The sequence below is a fragment of the Oncorhynchus masou genome, chromosome 21 (genome assembly GCF_036934945.1).
Source record: "Oncorhynchus masou masou isolate Uvic2021 chromosome 21, UVic_Omas_1.1, whole genome shotgun sequence".
Classification (NCBI taxonomy): Eukaryota; Metazoa; Chordata; class Actinopteri; order Salmoniformes; family Salmonidae; genus Oncorhynchus; species Oncorhynchus masou.
Genome location: NC_088232.1, coordinates 15,475,640 through 15,498,112, shown reverse-complemented (window position 1 = coordinate 15,498,112; position 22,473 = coordinate 15,475,640). Strand labels below are relative to the sequence as shown.

At 42.6% G+C, this 22,473-nt stretch overlaps 1 protein-coding gene across 9 annotated transcripts in view; it reads left to right on the top strand.

The window, feature by feature from the left end:
- Positions 1 to 22,473, top strand: part of sptlc2a (serine palmitoyltransferase, long chain base subunit 2a) — a 63,945-nt gene that overhangs the window by 27,187 nt on the left and 14,285 nt on the right. For 2 of the 9 annotated variants that reach the window (XR_010450716.1, XR_010450717.1), the window contains exons 8-11: positions 2,506 to 2,725; positions 3,384 to 3,510; positions 15,814 to 15,893; positions 21,388 to 21,477. Coding sequence is in view for 4 of the 9 variants with exons in the window: in XM_064927548.1 (XP_064783620.1) it covers positions 2,506 to 2,725; positions 3,384 to 3,510; positions 15,814 to 15,875 (409 nt within the window). In the remaining 5 variants the exon portion in view is untranslated. The other 7 variants (XR_010450718.1, XR_010450719.1, XM_064927546.1 and 4 more) reach the window with 5 other exon arrangements.

The window sequence follows — 22,473 nt, the reverse complement described above, 5'->3', positions numbered from 1 at the left end:
CTTAAGTCAATCTGTTTACATTTTTATAAAAGTACAGACTCAGAGCTTCAAAATGGTTTATCATACACTGTAGTTGGATAAACATGGAAAGCTATACTGCTTTGAAAGTTGATAAACTTGAAAGATTTTGCTGAGATTTTCACACTTGCCAAAGAGCTGTTATTTGTTTACGACTATTCAGCATCTTTCACACCCTCTTAAGCTTTAGTCCCACCTATCTCCTTTAAAAATTCTGATGTACAGTGGCTTGCGAAAGTATTCACCCCCCTTGACTTTTTCCCTATTTTATTGCCTTACAACCTGGAATTAAAATAGTTTTTGGGGGGTTTGTATAATTTGATTTACACAACATGCCAAACATTTTGAAGATGCAAAACATTTTTTATTGTGAAACAAACTAGAAATAAGACTACAAAACGGACCAAAAAACGAACTTGTGCGTACGTAACTATTCACCCACCAAAGTCAATACTTTGTCGAGCCACTTTTGCAGCAATTACAGCTGCAAGTCTCTTGGGGTATGTCTATAAGCTTGGCACATCTAGCCACTGGGATTTTTGCCCATTCTTCAAGGCAAATCTTCTCCAGCTCCTTCAAGTTGAATTGGTTCCACTGGTGTACAGCAATCTTTAAGTCATACCACAGATTCTCAATTGGATTGAGGTCTGGACTTTGACTAGGCCATTCCAAGACATTTAAATGATTCCCCTTAAACCACTCAAGTGTTGCTTTAGCAGTATGCTTAGGGTTATTGTCCTGCTGGAAGGTGAACCTCCGTCCCAGTCTAAAATCTCTGGAAGACTGAAACAGGTTTCCCTCAAGACTTTCCCTGTATTTAGCGCCATCCATCATTCCTTCAATTCTGACCAGTTTCCCAGTCCCTGCTGGTGGAAAAACATCCCCACAGCATGATGTTGCCACCACCATGCTTCACTGTGGGGATGATGTTCTCTGGGTGATGAGAGGTATTGGGTTCGTGCCAGACATAGCGTTTTCGTTAATGGACAAAAGCTACATTTTAGTCTCATCTGATCAGAGTACCTTCTTCCATATGTTTGTGGGGTTTCCCACATGCCTTGTAGCAAACACCAAACGTGTTTTCTTATTTTTTGTCTTTAAGCAATGTTTTTTTTTGCCATATGGACAGATACTCCAATCTCCACTGTGGAGCTTTGCAGCTCATTCAGGGTTGTCTTTGGTCTCTTTGTTGCCTCTCTGATTAATTCCTCTCTTGCCAGGTTTGTTATGGTGCCATATTCTTTCCATTTTTTAATAATGGATTTAATGGTGTTCTGTGGGATGTTTAAAGTTTCAGATATTTTTTTAAATAACCCAACCTTGATCTGTACTCTACAACTTTGTCCCTGACCTGTTTGGAGAGCTCCTTGGTCTTCATGGTGCCACTTGCTTGGTGGTGCCTCTTGCTTTTAGTGGTGTTGCAAACTCTGGGGCCTTTCAGAACAGGTGTGTATATATACACTGAGATCATGCGACAGATCATGTGACACTTAGATAGCACACAGGTGGACTTTATTTAACTAATTATGTGACTTCTGAAGGTAATTGGTTGCACCAGATCTTATTTAGGGGCTTCATAACAAAGGGGGTGAATATATGTGCACGCTCCACTTTTTCAATTTTATTTTTCAATTTTTTTGAAACAAGTTATTTCTTTTCACTTCACCAACTTGGACTATTTTGTGTATGACCATTACATGAAATCCAAATTAAAATCCATTTAAAATACAGGTTGTAATGCAACAAAATTGGAAAATCACCAAGGGGGATGAATACTTTTGCAAGGCAAAAAGGCATTGTCCTCCAAAAAGCAGTCTCTACTTAAACTTTCCCCCTCTGTGCTTTGCTGCTAGCAACAGATACATTCAGGGCAGCAATGTTGTTGAGAGCTGTGGCAACACTTTTGCTGCTACACATAGCTATATCTTTCCAAATATCTGCAGTAGCAAAGATGATCTATATACTGACCAGTGAAGCCCCCATTCTGTGATAGATGGAAGCCTGTGACATGACACACCAATCAGGACTCATCTCTCGGCATGTACAGCCCCACCATTATCTCAGCCAATTATGGCAGTCCAGGAAGGATCCTGTCTCTCTCCCTAGCTAAGTGCTGTCTCCTAGGCTGAACTAGGCTCGTAATTAAAAATGTTTACAGATCACATACGAGTTTGTTATTAAGGCACATGAAAGTTCACATGTTCAAGAAGGCCTGCTGGCAGCAGAACATTGTACATATACTTCAGAGGCAGCAGCTTAGACCGCTAGACCACCCCAGGCCACATGCTGTTTAAACTTTATACTGTAAAGAAGGAATCGACAGGAACTCCCAACACTGGTGCTCTCTCTCTCATTAGTCAAATGTACACTATGTAATGTGATGGCTGAAAATGTCCCCTGAAGTGAAGATGGGATACTTCCTCCATCTTTTGTCCCTCTTGTCACCCCCACCCACCCACCTTCCTACCCCTCTCCATCTGTCCCCAGCATGGAAGGCAGTATAGTACGTCTACCTGAAGTCATAGCTCTGAAGAAGCGCTACAGGGCCTATCTGTACCTGGACGAGGCCCACAGTATTGGGGCTCTGGGGCCAGGGGGCCGAGGTGTGGTCGACTACTTTGGTCTGGACCCCCGAGACGTGGACGTCATGATGGGGACGTTCACCAAGAGCTTTGGCGCCGCTGGGGGCTACATTGGAGGCAGGAAGGTGAGGAGGATAACGTTGTTGTAATGGACAAGTTCACTTTTATTTTTAGAAACAAATCTGTATTTTGGATGTAAATGGCATGTCATAGAAGTGTCCTGACACTTTTGTTGCGATTTTCACCTGGATTTGAAAAGCGTACCCCGCCAGCGAGACTTCCTCATGCTCATTCAGCAGTTGCAGGGGCACAGATAAAACATGAACCAACAGCTCGAAAAACACCCAAATACATCCTTTTCAAAACGGCAACGCTCTCAGGAGAGTGATGCAGGTCTTTTGATGTTGTACACATGAAATTGTCTCATTCTGAACTTTTTCTGCAATGTTATGTTCCATTTTGTGCCACTCGTGTTATTGCCCGTGCATGCGCACAAGGAAAAGTATAGCTTGAGTCGCACACTTTTAGAATCGCACAATGTCCTTTACTGTTACTAAAACGTTTCAAACACGTTACAAATAAACGTTTCAGATCCTGTAAATGTACCATATAAATATAAAAACATGACATATTAACAACACAGCAACATTTGAGAGAGGAGGTTGAAGAGCAACGGCGCACAATGTAGATATCTACTTTTATGCCAAGTGTGAAATCAGAAATGTATACTTTTAGTGTTGCAAATATACTAACCTCAGAATCGACAATAACATTCTATTCTAGGAGTTGTTGGAGTACCTGCGCTCCCACTCTCACAGTGCGGTGTACGCCGCGTCCATGTCACCTCCTGTCGTGGAGCAGATCATCGCTTCTGTGAAGTGCATTATGGGGGAGGACGGGACGACGCTTGGTGAGTCCGAGACGTAGAAACGCAGTGGATAGAGTGAAAAGCTGCTATTTCCCCCACACACACTGATGCAATGAAATGCCATTTTGAAGACATTGCACTGAGCTGTAAAAGGTGTTAGAGGATGTTTTTGCTCTGTGGTTGGTACTGAGGTGTTTTCTGTTGACCCATACCATGCTTCACCACAAGGGGGCGGCGGAAGCTTGTTTAAGACGAGCATGGCAGAATGCTCTCAACAGACAAACTTAGTTTCTGGACAGACACAGAGTAGGGTTCTGATTTACTGACTGTGTGTGAGGTAATCAGTGATCTATATTGGTGGAAACATACTGTACTTGCTATACCCAATCTTGGGTAAACACTGACTATATAGAAGGCTATTTATCAGGTTTTAACTACAGTACCATCAAATCAATTGTATTGGTCGTGTACACAGATTTGCAGGTTATTGCAGGTGCAGTGAAATGCTTGTGTTTCTAGCTCCAACAGTGCAGTAATACCAAGCAATAATATATTTAAAAATACACACACAGTCCAGAAAATGTCAATAGCAATAAGAAAATTAGTAAATATCAGAATGATGTCAGGGACCGGAATATGTGTGTGTGTGTCTCAAACGTTTCGGGTAGCCTTCCACCACCTTCCCACAATAAGTTGGGTGAATTTGGCCAATTCCTGACAGAGCTGGTGTAACTGAGTCAGATATGTGTTAATATATATATATATATATATATCAGTTGAAGTCGGAAGTTTACATATACTTAGGTTGGAGTCATTAAAACTCATTTTTTAACCACACCAATTTCTTGTTCACAAACAATAAGCATGGGGGTGGCAGCATCATGCTGCAGGACGGACTGGTGCACTTCACAAAATAGATGACATCGATGGAAAATGATGTGGATATATTGAAGCAACATCAAACAGGAAGTTAAAGCTTGGTCACGAATGGGTCTTCCAAATGGACAATGACCCCAAGTATACTTCCAAAGTTGTGGCAAAATGGCTTAAGGACAACAAAGTCAAGGTATTGGAGTGGCCATCACAAAGCCCTGACCTCAATCCTATAGAAAATTTGTGGGCAGAACTGAAAAAGTGTGTGTGATCAAGGCCTACAAATCTGATTTCGTTACATCTCTGTCAGGAGGAATGGGCCAAAACTTACCCAACTTATTGTGGGAAGCTTGTGGAAGGCTACCCAAAACGTTTGACCCAAGTTAAACAATTTTAAGGCAATGCTACCAAATACTATTTGAGTATTTCTGACTCACTGGGAATGTGATGAAATAAATAAAAGCTGAAAACAAAAATTCTCTCTACTGTTATTCTGACATGTCACGTTCTTAAAATAAAGTGGTGATCCTAACTGACCTAAAACAGGGAATTTTTACTTGATTAAATGTCAGGAATGGTGAAAACTGAGTTTAAATGTATTTGGCTAAGGTGCATGTAAACTTCCAACTTCAAGTGTGTGTGTGTGTGTGTGTGTGTATATATGTATGTGTACACTCACTTTACTACTGTCCCCCACCCACTCAGCAATGATGGTTGTTAATGCCGTTTTAGTTACTCTGCTCTGTGCCTCCTTCATGTTCTTAATTGTCAGTAGTTCCTGGGACGTCATGTCCCACTTCTCATTAACGTGATGGGTCGTTGCAGTGATGTGTGTTCATTGACGTCCAACAATCTGTTCAAATGTTATTGGTCACATACACATAATTAGCAGAGGTTATTGTGGTTGTAGTGAAATGCATGTGTTCCTAGCTCCAACAGTGCAGTAATATCTAACAATACACAAATCTAAAAAGTAAAAGAATGGAATTTAGAAATATATAAATATTAGGTTCTTGTTGTTCGAGAGCTGGCGCTTTTGTAGGCCTATTTGTAGAGTAATCATTGCACAATTTCTCCATCAGTTTTTCGACATGGTATCTTGTAGTCTGGTTCTAGACATGCCAATAGGGCAACATTGAAGCCGACATATTCTACCATTGACAATGGCTGCAAATCAACTGCAATCATTTCTGTAATCAGCGCTGTGATTTTCTCAGTCTGTCCCTTATCGCACTGCTGCCAGGAACTGGCTGGGTCTCACGGTGCCTCCCTTTCAGCATTGCACCTGTGCTGCCACTGTAGCTCAATTCCACCTCGCAGAGTTTGCATTTCACAACCTCCTCATTTATCTTCTCTAAGTGTTGCCATACAGAACTTCACTGCTGTCTCTACCCTGTCTCACTCGCTGCCATTTTGTTTTATATATATATATAATATTTTTTTATATTTTTTTTACTGTTAACGAGGATGACGTGCGGAGCGCTTTATATCCGGGGCAAATCATTTGAAAGATGTAGATCTACTAACGTTCAGCATGGTTGCGTTAGGCATTTGTTTAAAGTTTATTTTACGCTTGATGATGATGATTGGGGCCTGTTAGTGGTAGTTTTGTGATAATTGCACTGTTTTTCAGTTAGGGATTTCTTTCTAAACTTTGTCAATCCCAATTTTGTTTAAATATAAATATAATGCAGTGTATAGACAGTATGGACAGTAAATGAATAGAAAAGGGTGTTTACAGCAGTAGTAATATAGGATGAGCCATAACTAGTCTAGATTAAAGTATATACGTATAAAGTGGGTGAAACGGTATGTAAACATTATTAAAGTAACTAGTGTTCAATGACTCTACATAGGGCAGCAGTCTCTTTGGAGCAGGGTAGTGTACCTGGTGGTAGCCAGCTAGAACAGTGACTAAGGTTCACGGCAGGGTACTGGGCAGAGGCTGGATAGTGGTGACTGTTTGATAATGGCCTGGAGATCAACTCTTTCTCAGTCTCTCGGTCCCAGCTTTTATGCAACTGTAGTGTCTCAACCTTCTAAATGTTAGCGGGGTGAACAGGCTGTAGCTCCGGTGGCTGAGATTCTTAATGATTTTCTTGGCCTTCCTGTGGCACAGGGTGCTGTAGATGTCCTAGAGGGCAGGCAGTGTGCCCCTGATGATGCGTTGGACTGACTGCACCACTGTCTGGAAAGCCCTGTGGTTGCAGACGGTGCAATTGCCATATCAGGCGGTGATACAGCCCGACAGGATGCTCTTAATAGTGCTTCAGGATAAATGAGGGCCACACCGAATTTCTTCAGCCTCCTTGAGGTTGTTGTGCATTCTGCTGCCTGTGTGAAGGGACCATTTCAGGTTGCCAATGATGTGCACGCCAAGGAACTTGAAGCTTTTGATCCTCTCCACTACAGCCCTGTCAATGTGGATGATGGTGTGCTCCGCCAGGGCTTTCACCTCCTCCCTGTAGGCTGTCTCATCGTTGTTGGTACCTAGGCTTCAACTGTTGTCGTCAGCAAACTTGCTTATAGAGTTGGAGGCGTGAGTGGCCACGCAGTCATCGGTGAACAGGGGGGAGGGGGCTGAGCACGCACCTCCTCTGGGGCTCCATGTTGAGGATCAGCATGACGGAGTTATTGTTGCCTGCCTTCATCACTTCACCACCCTTCAGGAAGTCCAGGTGCCAGTTGCAATGGGAAGGGTCCAGTTCCATGCCTTGAGCTTGGAGGGCACTATGGTATTGAAGGCTGAGCTGTAGTCGATGAACAGCATTCTTACCTAGGGACAGTGCATTCGGAAAGTATTCAGACCCCTTTACTTTTTCCACATTTTGTTAAGGTAGTTTTATTCTAAAATTAGATTTTTTTATTGAATCCAATCTACACACACTACCCCCTAATGACAAAGCGAAAACAGGTTTTTAGAAATGTTTGCAAATTTATAAAACAAAATGAAGTGTTCAGACCCTTTGCTATGAGACTCTAAATGTAGCTCAGGGGCATCCTATTTCTATTGATCATCCTTGATGTTTCTACATCTTGATTGGAGTCCACTTGTGGTAAATTCAATTGATTGGATGTGATTTGGAAAGGCACACACCTGTCTATATAAGGTCCCACAGTTGACACTGCATGTCAGAGCAAAAACCAAGCCATGAGGTCGAAGGAATTGTCCGTAGAGCTCCGAGACAGGATTGTGTCGAGGCACAGATCTGCGGAAGGGTACATAAACATTGATACAGCATTGAAGGTCCCCAAGAACACAGTGGCCTCCGTCATTCTTATTGGAAGACGTTTGGAACCACCAAGACCCTTCCTAGAGCTGGCTGCCTGTCCAAACTGAGCAATCGGGGGAGAAGGGCTTTGGTCAGGGAGGTGACCAAGAACCTTCCAGACAAACAACCAGCAGCCATTCCTCAGGAAAAGGCACATGACAGGCCGCTTGGAGTTTGCCAAAAGGCACCTAAAGGCCTCAGACCATGAGAAACAAGATTTTCTGGTCTGATAAAACCAATATTGAACGATATGGCCTGAATGCCAAGCGTCATGTCTGGAGGAAATCTGGCACCATCCCTACGGTGAAAGCATGGTGGTGGCAGCATCATGCTGTGGTTTTCAACGGCAGGGACTGGTAGACTAGTCAGGATAGAGGGAAATATGAACAGAACAAAGTACAGAGCACTCAGACTGGGGCGAAGGTTCACCTTCCAACAGGACAACGACCTTAAGCACACAGCCAACACAACGCAGGAGTGGTTTCGGGACAAGTCTCTGAATGTCCTTGAGTGGCCCAGACTTTAACCAGATCGAATTGTGTGTTTTATATCTATATATATATATATACTGCTCAAAAAAATAAAGGGAACACTTAAACAACACAATATAACTCCAAGTCAATCACACTTCTGTGAAATCCAACTGTCCACTTAGGAAGCAACACTGATTGACAATACATTTTACATGCTGTTGTGCAACTGGAATAGACAACAGGTGGAAATTATAGGTAATTAGCAAGACACCCCCAATAAAGGAGTGGTTCTGCAGGTGGTGACCACAGACACTTCAGTTCCTATGCTTCCTGGCTGATGTTTTGGTCACTTTTGAATGCTGGCGGTGCTTTCACTCTAGTAGTAGCATGAGACGGAGTCTACAACCCACACAAGTGGCTCAGGTAGTGCAGCTCATCCAGAATGGCACATCAATGCGAGCTGTGGCAAAAGGTTTGCTGTGTCTGTCAGCGTAGTGTCCAGAGCATGGAGGCGCTACCAGGAGACAGGCCAATACATCAGGAGATGTAGAGGAGGCCGTAGGAGTGCAACAACCCAGCAGCAGGACCGCGACCTCCGCCTTTGTGCAAGGAGGAGCAGGAGGAGCACTGCCAGAGCCCTGCAAAATGACCTCCAGCAGGCCACAAATGTGCATGTGTCTGCTCAAACGGTCAGAAACAGACTCCATGAGGGTGGTATGAGGGCCCGACGTCCATAGGTGGGGGTTGTGCTTACAGCCCAACACTGTACAGGATGTTTGGCATTTGCCAGAGAACACCAAGATTGGCAAATTCGCCACTGAGCACATGTGACAGAGTCTGGAGACGCCGTGGAGAACGTTCTGCTGCCTGCAACATCCTCCAGCATGACCGGTTTGGCGGTGGGTCAGTCATGGTGTGGGGTGGCATTTCTTTGGGGGGCCGCACATCCCTCCATGTGCTCGCCAGAGGTAGCCTGAATGCCGTTAGGTACCGAGATGAGATCCTCAGACCCCTTGTGAGACCATATGCTGGTGCGGTTGGCCCTGGGTTCCTCCTAATGCAAGATAATGCTAGACCTCATGTGGCTGGAGTGTGTCAGCAGTTCCTGCAAGAGGAAGGCATTGATGCTATAGACTGGCCCGCCCATTCCCCAGACCTGAATCCAATTGAGCACATCTGGGACATCATGTCTCACTCCATCCACCAACGCCACGTTGCACCACAGACTGTCCAGGAGTTGGCGGATGCTTTAGTCCAGGTCTGGGAGGAGATCCCTCAGGAAACCATCCGCCGCCACATCAGGAGCATGCCCATGCGTTGTAGGAAATCATACAGCCACACACACTCCTGAGCCTCATTTTGACTTGTTTTAAGGACATTACATCAAAGTTGGATCAGCCTGTAGTGTGGTTTTCCACTTTAATTTTGAGTGTGACTCCAAATCCAGACCTCCATGTGTTGATAAATTTGATTTTCATTGATGATTTTTCTGTGATTTGGTTGTCAGCACATTCAACTATGTAAAGAAAAAAGTATTTAATAAGAATATTTCATTCATTCAGATGTGTTATTTTAGTGTTCCCTTTATTTTTTTGAGCAATATATATATATATATATATATATATTCCAAAAGAGTAAACGGTGACTTCTGACAGCATGTGAAATGTTGTTGAAAGTTGTAAAGAGATGTTGATTTTAGGTTAGTCCAGCTACTTAAGGGGTATACGGCAAAGCAGGATTAAGGAGTTAGCCAGCTAACTAGTATAAATATTTGTATATACAGCGTAGAGGTCGACCGATTTAATCGGAATGACCGATTTTTAATTTGGGCCGATTTCAAGTTTTCATAACAATCGGAAATCGGTATTTTTGGGTGCCGATTTCAGATTTTTTTTATTTTTAATACCTTTTATTTAACTAGGCAAGTCAGTTAAGAACACATTCTCATTTTCAATGACTGCCTAGGAACTGTGGGTTTACTGCCTTGTGCAGGGGCAGAACGACATTGCACTCAGAGTCAGGGAATATGCAACAGTTTGGGCTGCCTGGCTCATTGCGAACTAATTTGCCAGAATTTTACGTAATTATGACATACATTGAAGTTTGTGCAACGTAACAAGAATATTTTAAAAATACCGACCGGTTCCGTATTTCACTGAAATAATAAATGCTTTGTTTTCGAAATGATAGTTTCCGGATTCGATCATATTGATGACCAAAGGCTCGTATTTCTGTGTGTTATTCTGTTATAATTAAGTCTGATTTGATAGAGCAGTCTGACCGAGCAGCAGCAGGCCCGTAATCATTCATTCAAACAGCACTTTTGTGCGTTTTGCCAGCAGCCCTTCGCAAGCATAGCGCTGTTTATGACTTCAAGCCTATCAGCCTAATGGCTGGCGTAACCAATGTGAAATGTCTAGCTAGTTAGCTGGGTGTGCGCTAATACTGTTTCAAATGTCACTCGCTTTTAGATTTGGAGTAGTTATTCCCCTTGCAGCTGCAAGGGCCGTGACTTTTGTGGAGCGATGGGTAACGATGCTTTGAGTGTGGCTGTTGTCGATGTGTTCCTGGTTCGAGCCCAGGTAGGGGCGAGGAGGGACACGGAAGCTATACTGTTACACTGGCAATACTATAGTGCCTATAAGAACATCCAATAGTCAAAGGTATATGAAATACAAATGGTATAGAGATAAATAGTCCTATAAATACTATATTAACTACAACATAAAACCTCTGACCTTGGAATATTAAAGTCTCATGTTAAAAGGAACCACCAACTTTCATATGTTCTGTTCATGCTCTGAGCAATGAACTTAAACATTAGCTTTATTACATGGCACACATTTTTATATGGCACATATTACTTTCTTCTCCAACACTTTGGTTTTGCATTATTTAAACCAAATTGAAAATGTTTAATTATTTATTTTTTGGCTAAATTGATTTTATTGATTTATTTTAAGTTAAAATAAGTGTTCATTCAGTATTGTTGTAATTGTCATTATTACAAATAAAAAAATTGGCCGATTTTTAATCGGTATCGGCTTTTTTGGTCCTCCAAAATTATAATCGGTCGACCTCTGCCAGGGCGGCAGGGTAGCCTAGTGGTTAGAGTGTTGGACTAGCAACCACAAGGTTGCAAGCTCAAATCCCCAAGCTGACAAAGTACAAAATCTGTCATTCTGCCCTGAACAGGCAGTTAACCCACTGTTCCTAGGCCATCATTGAAAATAAGAATTTGTTCCTAACTGACCTGTCTTGTAAAATAAAACTAAAATAAAAAAAATATGAGGAGTCATTGGCATGAGGCAGTTTAAAAAAATGCAGCACTTCCTGATTGTATTTTTATCTGGGTTTCGCCTGTAACATCAGTTCTGTGGCACTCACAGACAATATCTTTGCAGTTTTGGAAACGTCAGTGTTTTCTTTCCAAAGCTGTCAATTATATGCATTGTCGAGCATCTTTTCGTGACAAAATATCTTGTTTAAAACGAGAACATTTTTCATCACAAAAATTAAAATGGCGCCCCCTATATCCAAGAAGTTAATGCTTTTGAGCCAATCAGCTGTGTTGTGACAAGGTGGGGTTTATATATCGACGATTGCCCTATTTGGTAAGAGTCCATGTTATGGCATGAACAGCTCACATAAGCAAAGAGAAATGACAGCCAATCATTACTTTAAGACATGAAGGTCAGTCAATCCGGAAATTTTCAAGAACTTTTAAATATTCTTTAAGTACAGTTGCAAAAACCATCAAGCTCTCATGAGGACCGCCACAGGAAAGGAAGGCCCAGAGTTACCTCTGCTGCAGAGGATACGTTCATTGGAGTTACCAGCCTCAGAAATCGGCAATTAACTGCACCTCAGATTGCATCCCAAATAATTGCTTCACAAATTTCAAGTGACAGGAGTGAATCTGGCCTTCATGGTTGAATTGCTGCAAAGAAACCACTACTGAAGGACACGAGAGACTTGCTTGGGCCAAGAAACACGAGCAATGGATATTAGACTGGTGGAAATCTGTCCTTTGGTCTGATGAGTCCAAATTAGAGGTTTTTGGTTTCAACCGCTGTGTCTTTGTGAGACGCAAAGTAGGTGAACGGATGATCTCTGTATGTGTAGATCCCACCGTGAAGCATGGAGGAGGAGGTGCTTTGCTGGTGACACTGTCAATGATTTACTTAAGATTCAAGCCACACTTAACCCACATGGCTACCACAGCACTCTGCAGCGATACGTCATCCAATCTGGTTTGGGCTTTTGTTTTTCAACAGGACAATGACCCAACACACCTCCTGGCTGTGTAAGGGCTATTTGACCAAGAAGAAGAGTGAGGGAGTGCTGCATCAGATGACCTGGCCTCCACAATAACCCAACCTCAACCCAATTGAGATGGTTTGGGATGAGTCGGACCGCAGATTGAAGGAAAAGCAGCCAACAAGTGCTCAGCAAGTGCTCAGCATATGTGGGAACTTCTTCAAAACTGTTGGTAAAGCATTCAAGGTGAAGCTGATTGAGAGAATGCCAAGAGTATGCAAAGCTGTAATCAAGTCCAAATGTGGCTACTTTGAAGAATCTCAAATATAAAATGTATTTTGATGAACACACATGATTCCATATGTGTTATTTCATAGTTTTGATGTCTTCACTATTATTCTACAATGTATAAATAGTACACATAAAGAAAACACTTGAATGAGTAGATTTCCAAACTTTTGACTGGTTGGGTGGGTGTGTGTGTGTGTGTGTACAATTATTTATTTTTAAGAGTAAGCTTGAAATAGGCATGGTCTGATTTGATTCCACAATCTAAGTTTAGCTTTTTTTAATATTCCAGAAAATCTATAGTTATTTCTGGTTGCTTATCAATGGCATCTGGCTTTGTAGTATATACCCCTCTGCAGTACTGACCATGGCTACAGACACACACACACCCACACACTCACTCACTTACTTTATTCCTGTCACTGTCCCTGCTTAGTGTTGCATAATTTTAATTTAAACATATTGTTGAAAAACAACAGTCATCACATACTTTTTCCACTCTCTGTACAATACATTCAGTGTTGTCAACCCTAACCTTGAATCATCACTATTGTTTCACTAGCATGCTTTTGATGGAGGTAAAGAATGTAATGTGGGAGGTTTTTAGTTTCTGCCCTCTTCTGTTTTTCACCACTCATTAAATAAGAGTGATGGCTTCCACAGATGCACAGAGTCTTTCCAGGTACAATATCTAACCCAGAACCCCAACCAACCCCTCCAATATGGCAACAATTACCCAGCAGGCCACACTGATAGGTCCTTTGTTGAGGCCCTCTCAACCAACTCTCACACACACACTTTTGTACACGTGCAAGAACAAGGGCATTTACGCCCACTTTCATACACACACATGCCACTTAATCACGGCAGGACAACGACAACAAACAGTTGCTCTTGCCCTGTCTGCCCCAGGTGAAGTGTGTGTGTGTGTGTGTGTGTCCGGGTTTCCGCCAGGAAAATGTGGAGCCGGACAACATGACGGGAAGATTTTAAATTTACCGTCCATTTGAGATATGTCGTGGACCCATATGTATTGGGTGCATAACCCATTAGGGCATCCACGGTGCTCAGAATGATAAAAAAATATGACATTTAGATTATGGTAATACACCTGAACAGAACAGGCAACTCATGTAATGAAGAAGACAATAAAACGTAATTTTCAAACATTTGCAGAGAGGCAATTTGCGGAAAAAATACATTCTAAACAGAGCATCTGGGAAAGCGCCATTCTAAACAGAGCACCTGGGAAAGCGCCATTCTAAACAGAGCACCTGATAACGGTTCCCTATGTGACAGATAGAAATACATTTGGATATATTTCTGTGTCTTGAGTATAATTTCAAATGTTGAGAAATGAAGAAGGGGAGAGGTGTTTCGCAAAGGTATGCAATGCATTCGGAAAGTATTCAAACCCCTTGACTTTTTCACATTTTGTTGTTACAGCATTTTGTTATGTTATTCTAAAATATACACACAATACCCCATAATGCCAAATCAATAATAGGTTTTAGACATTTTTGCAAATGTATTAAAAATAAAATCAGAAATATTACATTTGCTTAAGTTTTCAGACCCTTTACTCAGTACTTTGTTGAAGCACCATTGACATTACAGATCAGGTCTTATTAGGTATGATGCTACAAGCTTGGCACACTTGTAATTGAGGAGTTTCTCCCATTCTTCTCTGCAGATCCTCTCAAGCTCTGTCAGGTTGGATGGGGAGTATCCCTGCACAGGTATTTTCAGGTCTCTCCAGAGATGTTCGATTGGGTTCAAGTCCGGGCTCTGGCTGGGCAACTCAAGGACATACATAGATTTGTCCCGAAACCATTCCTGCGTTGTCTTGGCTGTGTGCTTAGGGTCGTTGTCTTGTTGGAAGGTGAACCTTTGCCCCAGTCTTGAGGTCCTGAGTGCTCTGGAGCAGGTTTTCATCAAGGATCTCTATGTACTTTGGTCTGTTTCCCTCGATCCTGACTAGTCTCACAGTCCCTGCTGCTGAATAATATCCCCACAGTAGGGATAGTGCCAGGTTTCCTCGAGACCTGACACTTGGCATTCAGGCCAAAGAGTTCAATCTTGGTTTCATCAGACCAGAGAAACTTATTTCTCATGGTCTGAGAGTCTTTAGGTGCCTTTTGGCAAACTCCAAGAGGGCTGTCATGAGTCTTTTTACGAAAGAGTGGCTTTGTCTGGCCACTCTACCATAAAGGCCTGATTGGCAGAGTGCTTCAGAGATAGTTGGCTTTCTGGAAGCTTCTCGCATCTCCACAGAGCTCTGTCAGAGTGACCATCCGGTTCTTGGTCACCACCCTGACCAAGGCCCTTCTCCCCCGATTACTCAGTTTGGCTGGGCGGCCAGCTCTAGGAAGAGTCTTGGTTGTTCCGAACTTTTTCCATTTAAGAATGGAGGCCACTGTGTTGTTGGGAACCTTCAATGCTGCAGAAATGTTTTGGTAGCATTCCTCAGATCTGTGCCTCGACACAATCCTGTCTCGGAACTCTACGGACAATTCCTTCAACCTCATGGCTTGGTTTTTGCTCTGACATGCACTGTCAACTTTGGGACCTTATATAGACAGGCGTGTGCCTTTCCAAATCATGTCCAATCAATTTAATTTACTACAGGTGGACTCCAATCAAGTTGTAGAAACATCTCAAGGATGATCAATGGAAACAGGATGCACCTGTGGTCAATTTCAAGTCTCCATAGCAAAGGGTCTGAATACTTAAGTAAATAAGGTATTTCTGTTTTTTTTATTGTTTTGCAAAAATGTCTAAACATCCGTTTTCATTTTGTCATTATGGGGTATTGATTGAAATAAGAATAAGGCTGAAACGTAACAAAATGTGGAGAAAGTCAAGTGGTCTGAATATTTCTGAATGCACTGTAGACGAGTCTCTCTCCAGAATGGCTCAGCTGTCTCCTGCCAATTCTTGCACATTCATTGTTTCCTTGTGTGAATTGTTTGCCCTTTGATTATTTTTTTTTAATCAATTCCCCATTACGTATGTCACCAGTAGTAAATGTACCGTTAACCCCTGTCATTTGGTTACATTTAATTTATTTGAATGCATGTATTAATTACAGTCATTTACCTTTCTCAGAGTGGAAACGTCGTTTGCAGAGTAACCATCTATGAAGTTTTGTAAATTTGTTCATTGTCTTCTGTTTGGAGTGCTCCATGTGAACATTGAGCATGGGTCTGGTTTCTCTGTCCTGATAATGCTGAAGGAGTGAGCCTGAGCACGCATAGAAGTAAGTACCTAGCCTGCTGCTCAGAAATGTTGAAAGGTGTTTTTTTTGTTGTTGTTTTTTTACATCCATTGTGAAAGATAATATATTAAAACTATAGTTTCTCACAGTAAACTGTTGCACATATGAAAATCATAAATGGCACCCAAAACAGTAGAAATGGTAAGATAAATTGTAAGCTTACCCAAACTTTGAACTTACCCGCAGCCTATGAAGTCTTTAAAGTAATTGTCTCCACGTTTCCATGGTCAGATTTTGCCAGGCTTTGAACCAAGGTGAGGCATACCTCATGATATGAGGTAAAACATGCAGGTTTCAAACAATTAAGTATATTTTCAAAATGCATACTGCCTGCAGCTCACGTTGTAAAGTGGAGGGTGACACGCTGACAGCCTGTTGCCTGCACTTGAATGGGGAATGAGAGGCGTGCTTCAATTACCAGTTGAGAAATAAAAATAGTGGCTATTTTTTGTCGTTCACCAAAACAGTTTGTAACACGCGATTGCATTTAGAATCGTTGCTCAGTGAATGAATGGTCTTCTTAACCAGGGAAAATACAGAGTGCCAAATTCAACTAAATTACTATAAAAATCAAACTTTCTTTAAATCACAAATGCAAGATAGCAAATTAAAGCTCCACTTGTTATGAATCCAGCCAACATGTCAGATTTCAAAAAGGCTTTTCGACGAAAGCAAACGATGCTATTATCTGAGGATAGCACATCCGTAAACAAAGAGAGAAAAGCATATTTCAACCCTGCAGGCGAGACAAAACGCAGAAATAAAAAATATAATTCATGCCTTGACAAGCTTCTTTTGTTGGCATGCCAATATGTCCCATCAACATCACAAATGGTCCTTTTGTTCGGTTAATTCCGTCTATATATATATCCAAAATTTCCATTTATTTAGCGCGTTTGATCCAGAAAAATACCAGTTCCAACTTGCGCAATGTGACTACAAAATAAAAGTTACCTGTGAACTTTGCCAAATCATTTCAAACTACTTTTGTCATACAACTTTAGTTTTTTATAAACGTAAATAATCGATAAAATTGAAGACGGGATGATCTATGTTCAATACAGGAGGAAAACAAACTGTAGCTAGCTTTCTGGTCACACCTCTTATCTAACAGTAGACTACAAGTGACCCTCTTTCTGAACATTGCTACTTCTTCATTACACAAAGGAATAACCTCAACCAATTTCTAAAGACTGTTGGCATCCAGTGGAAGTGATAGGAACTGCAAGAAGGTCCCTTAGAAATCTGGATTCCCAATAAAAACCCATTGAAAAGAGTGAAAAAAAAAGTTTGTCCTCTAAGTTCTGTTATACTCACAGACATGATTCAAACAGTTTTAGAAACTTCAGAGTGTTTTCTATCCAAATCTAATAATATGCATATCTTATCTTCTGGGGATGAGTAGCAGGCAGTTGAATTTGGGCATGCATTTCATCCGGATGTGAAAATACTGCCCCATCACCAAGAAGTTAAAGCAACCAGCTGAGGAGCAGCAGGTGAAATCCCACTCAAATAGTCTGTATGCTGTGCACGTGTAGTTGTTAGATAAATAAGATGCATGACGACTAACAAAAATACAACCAGGCCAATTTCATTTATATTATGCAAATGTTCCCATCGACCGATAAACATGATGGTCAAATTTATTTCCATCGACTGGTATTTCCATCAATTAATTAATTAACTTTTGCAGGGGGATTTTTTTTATTGACGGAAACCATTTTGTGTGTGTGTGTGTGTGCATGCACATTCGAGCGTACGTTCAGTGACTGTGTTTCTGTAACATAGCCTTGCTCAAGGTTGTCCACATCTCACCACATCTGATCTGATACACATATACTCCTGCCAGACAAAGACATTGTTCCTGCAGGCAATCCTACCATTACTGCAGCCTCATGAGGTTGACTACTGATCCTAGATCCTTTCTCCTCCTCTTTTCCACCCTTCATTCACTTTATATAGAGCGCTGCTCCAAAGATGTCAAACACCGGTTGAAGGACACGTTGGCATACCTGGCTCTTTTCCTCACCTCTCACTTTGATTGACAGCAGATATGACCAAACTTGGCCTTCTTCCCTGCCTTTCCCTGTGTGTCAGAGCTAAGCTGTCCGTACCTGGCCCTCCTCCCCATCTCTCCCTTTGAGTGACAGCTGAGCTGTCCATACCTTGCTCTCCTACCCGCCTTTCCCTTTGATTGACCACTGAACTGACCCATACCTTGAATCTGTCATTGACATCAGTGTATGTTGCGAAATTGTGATGTTGTGGCCACAGTGTTTAGCATAGTGGCGTGCTAATTGGCATTTTTAATGATCGCTGTGTGTGTGAACTGGGTCATGACTGGAAAAGCAATCAAATTGGGGGAGGGGTCAATGTGTGTGTGTGTGTGTGCATGCCTGCATGAGTGTGTGCATTTATATAATGGTCTTTGTGTGCGTGCGGGATGCACAATGTAAATTTTTTCAGTTGGAGGTCGTATATAGGTGGCCGGATATCCTGTGGTTCCCCAGGGGGACCGACACCCTCTAAACTCCCATCAGGGTGGTCCTTCAATGTGCTAGAGGGGGACGTTTGCCCCCTCCCCCTTGATGTCACCACAGATGCACTCTTAGAGCAGAATCTGAAATAGGGAGGTGTGCGTGTAACTTGACTTTTCACAGAAATGATCATGCTTTGATAAGTGTAGGATTTGCGTGACAATTAGTCTCACATGTATCTCAAGTTAGGATGTGGCAATGTTCGTTCACAGGGCATATGAATGGATGTCACAGATGACCACGTAGTCTCACCACCCGTGTGTCAGCCTCAACGTTCTCGTGCTCTGTGTTGTTTTTCAGACTGCATCTTGGCCTTTTAGAGGTGATGTTAAAACCATCCATGCTTGGTTCTCACTCAACCTTCCAGTGTCCACAGATAAAATACAGAGAGGAAGTTCATGGGAAAACCATCAAAAGACCTTCACAACACGTCTCTCTCCTCTGTGCACCACAGATAATTAATCATACACTATGTGGGAACGGGGCTTTTTTAAACACACACACACACATATGGTGTGATTTGGTTCTATTCATCCAGTGTAATTTATACAGCGTGCCTAGCCAGGCAGTAGTACAGTAGAGCTATAACCCCTGGAGTTACAGGCCTGTAAAGTGGCCTTTAAATGTGGTGTAAAAACACCCTCTCAGATCTATGGGCCAAACCCAGTCATTCTTCACGGATAGCCCAGGCCTTATCAGGACCACAGACCAGGGCAGTGTTCATTAGGACATGGTGTAGCAGAATAGTTTGAAACAGAAAAAAATCAACAACATGTGTTTCTTATTGTTCCAAAAGCTATGTATTTGTCGAACCTTCAAAATACCCTACAGTTGGACGCATCTTTGCCTTTTGGGTAGTTCATATTGTTGTAGGACCTGTTCACCAACGAAACCACTTTTATAATAGTGTTTTTGTATTGTCCGTGCTCCTGCCTTGATTGAATCATTAGTTGTCTAACTTTTTAATGTGTAATTTCTGCTGGTCACGAAGGGCTCTCTTGCAAAAGAGACAGTTGTCTCAATGGGACTCGCTGCCTAAACAAAGGTTAAATAGTCATGTGAAGCTTCTGTGACCTACAAAACAAGTGGATATGATGTTACTGAAAGAGAGACATGTATCTGTGTTACTAGACCCTCATCAGTACAAGAAGCAGAGCTGGAGCCATCACTGCAAAACACCAGCCAGCAAGCCTCACACCCAGATAGACTAATTATAATAATGTATTCAACTTCTACAGACAAAACTATAAAGATGTATTGTATATCACTTGTGCAAAGCTGCTGTGATGGATCCAAGTTAGCTCCACATGTGAATAAGATTTGAAGTGAAAAGGCAAGACGTGGTTGAGTTAATGTGTTATTATTCTTCGGAGTGGTTTACAAAGCCGGTGTCACAGGATGATTAGTAAACCGTAATCCTAAAAACATGTTGAAGGGATAAATATTATCTCTGGAGCCCAGGAGAAAGTCTTTGTTTCCACTCAGGGAAAACTCCCATTCCCTGATATTACGGTTTTCCCGGTGAGTTTGGGAAGTTGGGAGGTCTCCGTCACGCCTGGGAGCATGTGGGTCTCATCTGGAGTGACGGCCACGGCAGACAGGAAATGGGGCGGAGATGCAGGAAGTTCGACGGATAGAAGGGAAATGGTACTCTAGTCATCCGTCCCGTCCTCCCCCCATCTTCAGTTGGGTACATGTCAGGGAGGCATGTATTTATGGACAAGGCCAACAATTCTGTGCCTTGATGAACATTGTGCCACTGCTCTACCAAGGACTGAACATGGCCAACAAGCGTGTCTCCTATTTACGGAATATTTTGTTCAATTCATTTGTTTTGATTCAAAATCTGTCTTCCAGATTCCATCTGAATTCAGTTGGATGATTGAGTGGATTAAGACTGGATGGATCCGGGCTAGAAACAGGTTTTGCATGATATCTGTTGACATTGAGATGGGCCATACCAACTCCAGCCCATCCATCTCAGGGTGGGGGTGTTGACTTCCCCTGACTCCTGAGCAAGGCGGGGTCCAGAGTTAGTGATGTCAGACGTCCCATTGTCTCTTCAGGACATTGAACTTTACATTAGATTGGAGAAGTTTGGTCTCTGAACGGTCTTGACTTTAGAAGTGATTAACTCATTCTCCTTGCCTCATTCTGTCTCTACCTTGCATTTGTATTTTACTTTGCATGGTTTAGATACAGAATCTAGAGTCTTCTAAAGCTGTTGATCTTTCCATGGCTGTGTGTAAGCTTTGTGTGTGTGTGTGTGTGAGTGAAAACCCGATTTTTGCATGGACATTGCCATATAGAGCTTCCACCCCAGCTTCTTATTCTACTGCTACTCAGTAGTGTGTGTGTGTTACGTTTTATTAGTCGTGTGTACAGGAGTACAGGATACACATGGTATACATCGTCCATCGAAATACTTACGTGTGTGTGTTCTGACCATCTCTGCTTGTCAGAAGCCCTTGAACTGAAGCTGGTGTAGAAACCTCCAAAGCGCTGTGGGTGTTTTGTACTTATCCCTCCTCTCCTCCCCCCATTCTCAGATGAGAAGGAAGTGAGGAGGAACTTTCATCTGAAAGGGAAACAGCCCCTACATCTGGAAGCTCTTTCGCCCCTCCACCCCCCTCAATCCCCCCCCCCCATATTTCACTCCAGATCCCTTTGCCCCGTGTCTGGAAGGAGTTAAGTGTGTATGTGCCCGTGCCACTGCGTACGTGTGTGTTGTGAAACTAGCTGTTGAAAGGGTACCCCAGAAAGATTTTCTTTGGAGAGCCCTGCACCCCATCCCCCTGGAGAGAGAACACTCTGACTGAAGAGCTTGAAGTCAGCGACCACTCCACACACACACACACACACTGCTCCCCCTGTAAGGCCTTATTGCTTTCAGATGGCCAGCCCTGCTCTGGGTCTTAATACATTTGTTCTCCTCACAGTTTATCACAGCTCTGGAGGGGAAAGGCTGGGATCATTAGGGAAATGGCTGGAGAACATGGCAACGAGTATGTGCTTGTGTGAGGGTGAATGTGAGTAAGAGAAATTGTTATTTTTCTCCCATTCTCTCTCTCTCTCCTCCTCCCTCTCACCCCCCCTCTCTCTCCCACTCTTCTCCTTCTCCCTCCCCTCCTTTCTCTCGCTTTTTTTTCTCTCTCTCCCCTCTCTCTATACTCTCTCCCTCAGCAGTGTCAGTAGTCTTGTGTATTGGTGGGCAGTGCCAAGTGTCCCGTATCAGTTGAACACAACACACAGCTCCATTTGGAAGATGAAAGGAAAGTGACTCAGAACCAGACCAAGCAACCTGCTGCCATTTGTTTTCATCAAGGTCATTATCGATTTGGGACAGCCCTAAGTGATTCTCTCTGTCCAGTGTGCAAGTCATCTCTGGCATGCATGGGCTGACTGACCATGATAATACTGTGCTGTCAGTCCTGCGCCGTCGGGTATATACTTTCCCACAGTGTGTGTGAGCAGCCGGAGGAGAGGGAGAGAGAGGAGGATGGAGTCGAAAGGGTGGGAATATGTTTTCAGGGGGGTTGTGTGCAGAGTTATCTATCCAAAACGGAGATGTATGGTTAACCCACTTCTCCAAACAAACATCCAAAAAATGTACATGATCAAATGCAAATCTTAGAATAATCTATTAAAGACTACCAGAACCCACTGGATCCTCCAATTACATTGAATGAACTACAGGACAATATACAAACCCTCCAACCCAAAAAGGCCTGTGGTGTTGATGTTATCCTCAATGAAATGATAAAATAAACAGACCACAAATTCCATTTGGCTATACTTAAACTCTTTAACATCATCCTTCACTCTGGCATCTTCCCAAATATTTGGAACCAAGGACTGATCACCCCAATCCACAAACGTGGAGACGAATTTGACCCCAATAACTACCTTGGGATATGCATCAACAGCAACCTTGGAAAAATCCTCTGCATTATCATTAATAGCAGACTCGTTAATTTCCTCACTGAAAACAATGTACTGAGCAAATGTCAAATTGTTTTTTTACC